Source organism: Vollenhovia emeryi, unplaced genomic scaffold (genome assembly GCF_000949405.1).
Source record: "Vollenhovia emeryi isolate VEMERY1.0 unplaced genomic scaffold, V.emery_V1.0 DF939158.1, whole genome shotgun sequence".
In the NCBI taxonomy this organism is placed as follows: domain Eukaryota; kingdom Metazoa; phylum Arthropoda; class Insecta; order Hymenoptera; family Formicidae; genus Vollenhovia; species Vollenhovia emeryi.
This window is the reverse complement of record NW_011967208.1, coordinates 503,736-512,695: the sequence shown is the minus strand read 5'-3', so window position 1 is coordinate 512,695 and position 8,960 is coordinate 503,736. Positions and strand designations below refer to the sequence as shown.

The 8,960-nt window shown below is 42.1% G+C and overlaps 1 protein-coding gene across 2 annotated transcripts in view; it reads right to left on the bottom strand.

The window, feature by feature from the left end:
- Nucleotides 1-8,496, bottom strand: part of LOC105564906 (guanylate cyclase soluble subunit beta-1) — a 16,648-nt gene extending 8,152 nt beyond the window's left edge. The window contains exons 1-11 of one of the 2 annotated variants that reach the window (XM_012017674.1): nucleotides 8,332-8,496; nucleotides 8,014-8,087; nucleotides 5,733-5,833; nucleotides 5,520-5,638; nucleotides 4,391-4,546; nucleotides 3,875-4,028; nucleotides 3,552-3,706; nucleotides 1,704-1,832; nucleotides 1,546-1,628; nucleotides 975-1,145; nucleotides 335-572 (exon numbers count right to left, since the gene is read on the bottom strand). In XM_012017674.1, the coding sequence (XP_011873064.1) occupies nucleotides 335-572; nucleotides 975-1,145; nucleotides 1,546-1,628; nucleotides 1,704-1,832; nucleotides 3,552-3,706; nucleotides 3,875-4,028; nucleotides 4,391-4,546; nucleotides 5,520-5,638; nucleotides 5,733-5,833; nucleotides 8,014-8,087; nucleotides 8,332-8,334 (1,383 nt within the window). In that variant the 5' untranslated portion in view covers nucleotides 8,335-8,496. Of the gene's footprint in view, nucleotides 1-334; nucleotides 573-974; nucleotides 1,146-1,545; nucleotides 1,629-1,703; nucleotides 1,833-3,551; nucleotides 3,707-3,874; nucleotides 4,029-4,390; nucleotides 4,547-5,519; nucleotides 5,639-5,732; nucleotides 5,834-7,353; nucleotides 7,880-8,013; nucleotides 8,088-8,331 lie in introns of those variants that run through there. The other variant, XM_012017675.1, reaches the window with a different exon arrangement.
- Nucleotides 8,497-8,960: the final 464 nt, after the last annotated feature.

Here is an 8,960-nt window from a genome sequence, read left to right as displayed (position 1 = left end):
GTTTTATATGGATTCTTTCTTAAATTTTTATAAAGAATTTATAAAACTTTTATTAAATTCCTTATTTGAAACATATTCATTTTTTTTCACGGGGTATGGTAAAATTTCACAAAGCTCTCATAAAATTACTCGAAATGCCACGTTGTCCCACGATCACATGATTTTTAGGACAAGCTTTAAGAGAAGATTCTCTCCGTGTACAAACATTTACAACGGTGAAATGCCCCTTACGTTCGAGAGGTGTGCGATATTATAATTTCTTGTATTTTGTCACACGCCAGTTTGTTTTTAAAGACACGCAACTGCAAGAATTGAGTTTGCCGTAAACGTTTACCTTGTAAACATTAGGATTCTTTTTCGGGTCGGTCAACACGTCGAAAGCCGTGTACAGCTCGTTGAGCATGTTAACGATCTTCATAGCGCCGTTGGAGTCTGTGTTAGCGGCGCAGTAAGCGCCGAAACCGACTATCCCGGAGAACAGTAGGGTAACGCAATCATACTTTTTCGCCGGCACCGGTCGTGAATGCCTGAGCTCGTTCGCCACCGAGATAGGAAGCACCGAGTAAAGCAACCTACAGTGAATACAGATGATCTTTTATTCAACGTCGCAACTTGCCGTCGCGCGCGCTAGTTTTGCCTAATCGGATTAACGTTCGCGAACAGTTCTCGGAGAAATTTCCGCGAGTCGACGGGCGAGATTAAATTTGGATAGTTTCGACGAGAGAGTCTCAATTGCGGGAAATCTCGGGGAAAGATTTCTGCTGTCTGCCTCGAGCGCGAACGGAGGTCGGTGCCGCCGTTTCGCGATATCGTATCTCGTTACGAGTCCATTTCCGTCAATTTTCACCGGAAGGACTCCAGGAGCGCGCGCCGCGGCGCGGAGAAAAAAAGTCGCGTAATCGCGTTACCGATAAACGACGAGGCGAGGAATCGCCGGATAATCGGCAGCTGCCGCGGGCGGAGAGACACCTCACCTGTCGGTCTTCTGCTTCTCGCCGTCGAGCTCGCGATACGTCTGCTGCAGCTTATCGGTGAGCAATTCCAAGTTGCGCGTCAGTTTGTAGTCCGCCTCGAATTGCTCCGACATCAGGACCAGATCCCGAGTGGCGTCGTGCAGTGGGACGTCGCTCAAGTAGAGGCCCCGCCTGGAGCCGAAAGAAGGAACGCGGGGTGATACTCCGCGAAGACTTGGCGAGGACTCGGCGACGAAAAACCACCCCTTGGCCGTATCAAGTAGTGCGTCACGTATAAAACTTTCGGTAATGTCAGCACGAAACTCGAACCAATTACGTGTAGCGCGGACGAACAAAAGATTCCGAAGTTGACCGAGAGAAACAAGATTATCAGAACGCAACTTCCTTTTCCGCGAAAGCAGGCGAAACAAGTTTAACGAATCTCGTTACAACAACGAGGTTTGGCGCGCAAGTTTATGCTAATAACTATATGTACACTTTTCTCCACCCATCTGTCTGCGTTATACAGTCGCTGATTTATTGCGCGATAGAAGAGCGATGTAATGATTACGAAGGATTACGTAAGTCTTACCTAGTTAAGTCATCCAGGTTCATAACACTCGGGTAACATAGAAAGATAACCATATCGGTCTCGCGTATGTACAACATTTGACCCTGGAAAATTGATTGAAAGCCGTCAAGAGTTTTGCCATCAGCTCGATTTGATTTTCATTTTCATTAACTACTGACCTTCAAGCGCAAATACGAATATTCCTCGGCAGCATCGACACGCATCACCCCCTTTTTCGTTCTCAATACATAAACTGTATTAATGTGAGACAATATATTCTCAAATGTTAATTCCAGGTGCGGCCTGACCTATGATGATCCCAAGTGACAGTTAATTAACCCAATTGCATATAATAGTTTAGTAAATTGATTTACGTGTATCAAAATGTATTGGACATTGCGGTTGTCGGATACAAAATTGCGTGCACGCAATACACGCAGCTACGGTGCACTCAAAGTGCCTATGGCTTTTTCTTTTTATGCGGGATTATAATGGTGAGCTAATTGACAACGTTACATTCGGTACGCATGAACAATAACGCAAATTATGTTAAATGGTTGGCTCGGACAACACGCTCTGTGTTCATCACAATAAGCTGCATTTGATATACATTCACGTGCTTACGGGGGACATGTATGTAATGGCGGGTGCAATGCGTTGTACACTAATGCAATTCCTTTGACAGAGGAACAATTGGGAAGGTTTATTGAAAATTAGTGACCAATATCAGACAATACTTCGTGCAGTGTCGATGAAATGCCCAAGCGATGTTATCGAATAAAATCCCTCTTATTCGCAATTCGTAAAGTTTCGAAGCGAGTCCCCCGATAGATTGTGATTAATGATTAATTGGTCTACGATGCAAAATGAAGAGCTGCGTGTCGCAAGGGGGTAACCACTGGCTAAAACGTTGCCCCACAGATTACACGATTTCGTTTAATTTCACGCGATTTTCTTATGTGCACGTTTAAAAAGATATAACGTTGTTAAACCTCAAAGACATATTTTTCTTATTTTAATTCTAAGTATTTGCTTGTGGAGTAATTTCGGTTAGGATTGTAATATTCGGTCACGTGTTTCCTTGCTTCCCACTTTTCCCACTAGTCCAACCGTGGTCTCAACGAAAAGTAACTTTGGACTTGTATTTACTGTTTGTTGTTCTAAATTTGCGCACAAAGGCGTATCAACGTTTCAACTCGCTGTTGTTCTAACAGCAACTACTTCAGTCTTATTGTGAAAAGAATACGAGCCTATAGATGTGAATATATATTGTATGATATATATTTGGATATTCGCTAAAAGAAGTAAATTTTTTTGGAAAACAAGCTGAGGAAATATACAAATTTAATGTTTATTGCCTAACAAGTGAAGAAACTTGAAATTTGAGGCAAAACGATTACACGGGGATTTCGTAATGATTTCATGATTTCGGGAGACACTGTCCCTCGATTACATTAAGGGGATGCTGGAGTGATTCTGCACTTTTGCACCTTTCTAACCTAAAAACTGTCAGTTCGCGGAAACATTTGTGTAATATACAAATTAAATGGCTTACGTGTACAGATCTAAAGCAGCTTGCTATTCCGGCCAAATGAAAGAACAATATGGCATCACTGAAACTAAGTTTGTAAGTCTAATAAAAAATAATAGTGAGCAACACACATACTACATGTACTGTATGTATGTGTTGCTTACTATTATTTTTTATTAGACTTACAAACATAGTTTCAGTGATGTCATATTGTTCTTTAATTTAGCCGGAATAGCAAGCTGCTTTCGATCATCTGTACACGTGCCATTTAATTTGTGTATTACACAAATCTTTCCACGAAACAGACAGTTTTAAGTGCAAAAGGTGCGAAAGTGCAGAATCACTCCAGCATCCCCTTAAGTGGTTACCCGCTTGGTGTGTCGTGTGCAAAATACGTCAAGGTACAGGTTCATGAATTTGCGCGACGAAGCAAACGAGAGGCGAAAAATGTATAGACCGTGGTGTACATATTGTAGTTTGATGCTCGTTAACTCACAGTTAAGAGAATGTCGCTTAGTTTGCAATGACCGCTGGCAACACGCGGTATAACACGTGTTATGGTACATCCGGTTTGGACTATCGTGAGGTCCCGATTGAACATCAGGTGGAATGGAAAGACTCGACAGAACGTCGTCGGGCTGACCTTTGGCTCTACGGCAGTTCGTTAGATGTCTATTATTTCCTTTTCATTATACGAGATTTATCCTCGCAGTTTTTTTCACGTGTGACATTACGTGATTTTGTATTTCACTGTCGAATGACTCTTTTTTTTTTACGCCGACGCTTTTCATTGGAAGCAAACAGCGATAAACCACTCACCAACAGACAATGTTTCCAATTCAGCGATCATAGGGTTTGATACGACTCCTGGCCCTGATGTGTCAGTTATGAGGAATTGCACATGATCGCATTCGCTTTTAGTCTTCACTATTTGCATGTCAACGTCCGTGCCGTGCAGTTTTTTCGCGACGGTCTGTTGCAGAAATCAATTGAAATTTCTTTTTATCATTCTTTTCGACTAATCGTTAAGACATTCCCGTTAAATCGTGGAATTTATTAAAAAAATCGCCGCTGCATGCGCTCTCTCTCTCTCTCTCTCTCTCTCTCTCTCTCTCTCTCTCTCTCTCTCTCTCTCTCTCTCTCTCTCTCTCTCTCTCGCTCTCTCTTTCTCTCTCGTTATACCTTTCGGAGTCGAGTTTTTATAGCGTGGACGGTGGAATATATTTTCAGAAGGAAAAAAAAAGTATTCAAGAATAATTAAATTTCGTCCCGCAATTTCGATTTCTCGAGTCTTGCATAACGAATCACATGTTTCACCAGCAGTAAATGGAATACCTTAACAATTCCAATAACGATGTGTTCCAAACCAGGTCGATCCGAATAATAATGCAAAATAAGTGCCCCGTCCTCGGGTCTTTCCGTACATCTAAACGATGGTGCCCTCATGCCCGGATATAACGTACCCAAATGATCGTGAAGCGCGTCCAAATTCTGCAACGTGATACCGACATATACACATACATATGTGTGCGTCCGATATGTGCGCATATATGTACATTGTTTCCAATATCGAATATGAATTTAAAATGAAATGTTATCTCCGATAAAAATATTCCCGACGCTACAATAATAATGTATAATCCGCGTAAGTAATGTTTGAATAGATTTCCGTTTTTATTAAATACAAAGTAATGAATGTTATGTAGTGCGGTTAACGCGTTGTGAACAAAAAGTTAAAGGGAGAGCAATATAAAATGTAGTTGTATAATAACTGATATTAATGTTTGAAGCACATTTTATGCGACACGGTAATTCTCAGTATTGTACTGCAAAATGTAAACGAAATAATGCGAGTAAAATTCTGCAGGAAGCAGAAAGACCATATACGCTGAATTTAATTGCACTGTTCTCTTCTACACGAGATGAATAACTGAGAGAAATTGAATATACCTTTAAAATTCAGCGTATCGCTGCGCAGCGATATAAATTGAGATTTTTTTTGTCAGTATGTAATAAAAAAGAAGTAATCGTAATAATTACATTAGCTATTTCATAACGTTACTAATCATTTATGCTAATTTGTCAATGATAATTATTGATTTAATTCTGCGCTTATTCGCGCTTTTACGAGCGTATAAAAAATTACACATGAAAATAATTTTAATGGTGAAGCTTTCTAATATATGTTTACCCACGTATATCTTGCTCTGTACTGTGACTGGTTTAGCGAGCGGTTTAGCCATAAATTACGGTAACGATATACGTATAGGTACCAGATGCGGAAAACGTACGATTTAACGACTATTAAAGCTGTCCCTAATGCGATTCCGAAGCGTAAACGGGATCGAGTTGAATGTAAAGATACAGATTCTACTTTTCGCGCCGGTAAACCAGCCAGGCGCATTTCAATTGATCATATAAGAGAAATCTATAATCGACGTGGAGGACAACCTGCAAGATTTACCTGCAAAAAATCCCTAGGTGTTGCTCCAAGAACTTGAAGGATCTTGTCGTAACCGGAATCTTGGCAGAACTCGAAGAACATTCGACCAAACAACTCGAGTATTTCGTTGGCAGGTATATCTAGAGCACAGAGGATGTCTAATAAAATTTGCTGTTACAAATATAAATCCGCGCCATGTGGGCTTGTTTCGCATTATGTCGCAAGCATACGTACTAAGCTTATTAACAGCGGCGGATATCAGATTATACGTAATCTCATCTTCATAAATTTGTCGCACCAGAAACTGCCCTTCCATATTAACTGCCGCATCCTTTCTAAAGCATCAATACAAATTGTCAGAGTCCGTTTGCTAAGAAAAAATACATGCGGTAATTCTAAAAAATACATACAACTCGCGTTTGTAACATTCAGTCGTTATTTGTGACGTTTCCAAGTGCATCATTTTTTTTGTTGCAAAAAATCGATATTAGTTTAGCAGTTGAGTTGTTATTTCACGACAGCTTTAAACACACACTATAAATAGCGATGCTCACACATTTAATCATTTTGAAGGAATTTTAAAAGCTTGATAATTTGTTAAACACTTCACGCGGTCTTGCTGTCATTCAATTTACGTGTCAAGTGCTCAAAGTAGTTTGGTCTTTGATATGGATATCAGGTGTCACTGGAAGCTTACCTCAGCGTCTTTTGAGAGCTTCTGCAACAGCTTTACCAATATTCATATCACGGAACAACTTACGATATCTTCCAGAAAAGTTCTTCAGACGAGAGTATACTTACGTAAGAAAGTGCTAACAATAACTACACAAATAAGGTAACGCATAACTGTACAATCGAAATAAACGAAATAAATTAAAATAATATTAGTAATTAAGACAATATCAATTAGAAAAATTAATAGAGGAAGGTCCTCTATTATGGGGCAGGATTCTAATATGAGATAGTAGGTCTCCGTCGTCCCAATTCAATCGCAAATCTTTTTCCGCAACGATTACACGATCTAACGATCAATTTTCCGCTAAGCAGATTTCCAAGGGCGATAAATTCATGGTGGAGCCAACAGATGATGCCCATCAATTCAGCAGAAACTCCGATATCTCATACTGGGAGCCTATCTCATAATGGGGGACTTTTCCCTCTCATAATTTTGAATAATCTTTCGTTTATTTTGTCATTAATGAATTAAGTGAATTAAAGTTTACGTTTTAATTAGAGTTTAATTCCCCGCAAGTAACATTGTTGTGCCTTATATCTTAAAGCGTGTCAAGTGCTATATGTTACTTTCTAATTGCGTTATGACGTAGCTATAAAACTCGACGATACCTCCGATATTACTTAACATTATTCTGCAACCCAATTTTGCAGGTAATACCGTAAACTTCATTTAGGGCAGGCAAATTGACCTTCTCGCAGGTAATTTTAAACGATCCTTATTTTGCTCATAAAAGCATTTGTATTTCGAGGCAGAGGCGAATATACACTCGAGGATATTTTTATTGCGCAAATTTAGAATGCAATCGATACAGCAAGCTCGCGGCCTATTATTATAATAAGCGCGATAATTAGTGAAAAAGTGTAATTTTTACGACAACGCAATTCTTTTTTAGAAAGTTAAAGTTGCAATCTTTTGCAGTCTCCGGCCCGTGTAATATTATGTAATGTAAATTTATGTAATAATAAGCGCGATAATTAGTGAAAAATGTAATTTGTAATTTTTAAGAAAACGTAATTCCTTTTTAGAAAGTTAAAGTTGCAATCTTCTGCAGTCTCCGGCCGTTGTAGACAGCGTACATATTTGATCTTTGTGCCTGTTAATTTTACAATCATGACTCACCTCCTTTGGAGTTTTATCATTTGACTGCATGTTACATTGGCTTGATTATTTCTAAGAATGTGCTTGAGAAGGGCCTAAACCCTTGGTCGAGACGTCGCGTTGTACTTTTTAATTTTAATTCATTAAATACGTGCCAGTTGTGGTCGACCAAACCTATTCATTGTTATTTATTACTGGCAACCTAAAGAGATCATTATGTTTACAATCTTTTGTTCTTGTGAAAAATGAAGGTATCTTATGGGAGTCAAAAATTGCCCGTTGAGAAAGCTTTCAGCATAAATCAGGGATATGCACAGCGCGAGTGGGAAGGTCCGGGGCAAATAATATCTTTATCATTTTCGATATTAACAGACAGTGAAAAAAAAGGTCGCACGTGGCATGGCGACTTTGATAAACGCAACTTTGATGTGGCTGTAATACGACGTGTAACATGACAGCTGTACAGATATTTCTGTACAGGTCACGATGAAATGATATTGCACTCGGTGCACAAACTGCTCCTCTCTACGACTGACCTATGTCAACACTTGATTGCCCGTCGGACGGCAGTCGAGCGAAACGCCGTAGGGGAGGATTCGCGTAGGCGTAGGAAAAAAAGACTGTGCGCGGGGGGAAACCATGAAAGACAACGGAGACAGGGGTTGTCTATTTTCTACCTACTTTATCGTCTCCCACGTCTCGTTGCCGAAGGTCTTGACGACCAGGAGCTCGAGGGCGTAATTCACAAAACCGTACTGCACATACAAGGAGAGAAATGACATAATTTTGAATTCACCGGGGGTGAACGTAGGCGCGCTCGTTCGCCATCGACGTCGCGCAGATGCTGACGGGGTCCCGCGAGCCTATCATCCCCAACGTGCGCGATCGGCACGCGAGCCCTCGCGAGGCTCGCCGAGTGCGATCGGTAACGCGGCCGTCAGCACCCGTCGACGTCGCGCGGCCCGTCATCGAGTCGCCGAGTCCTCCGCACAGACGTACCATGCTGCAGCTGCTCTTGACAACCGGGCCGGGGGGGGATTATCGGGGTTGACCTCACTTCTCGCGCTCGTCACTCCATCCCGATTGCCGATCGGTGATCGCCGTGTTTACCTCGTGCACACGAGCCACGTACTGGAAGACGGGCCGTTTCGTTCGCCGGCAAACGATGGGGTATCGATTTTCCGGTCGTCGCGGCTGCGCCACCTAGACACCACCCTCTGGTTGCGCGCCTCTTGCACGAGCCGCCCTCGAGCGAGCTGCACACCACCCTACGGCTCCCCCAATCCGCTTTGCCACGGTGGTGCGGAGCCGGCGGCGCTATATAACTTCACGAATGAATACTTATAAGACCTTCGTGAGATTAGCGAACGGGAACGACTTCTGTCAGCTCGACCTGGCTCGCGCGCCGTTATTTCTCGGCCGTGGGGGGCGGCTGTTTATTTCCACCGTCTGAATTTTTCGGCTCCGACCCGGCGCGGACGCGCGCTTTTTGCGCGAGCGAGCTCGACGGTGTAGAATGAAACGCAACCCTCCCGGTGCCATGAATGCCGGGCGACGTCGCTTAGGAAGTTCGAAACTGCCTGCATAAGGCGTTCTTACGCGCCCTCTCCTAGTAACGAGCGATTTCT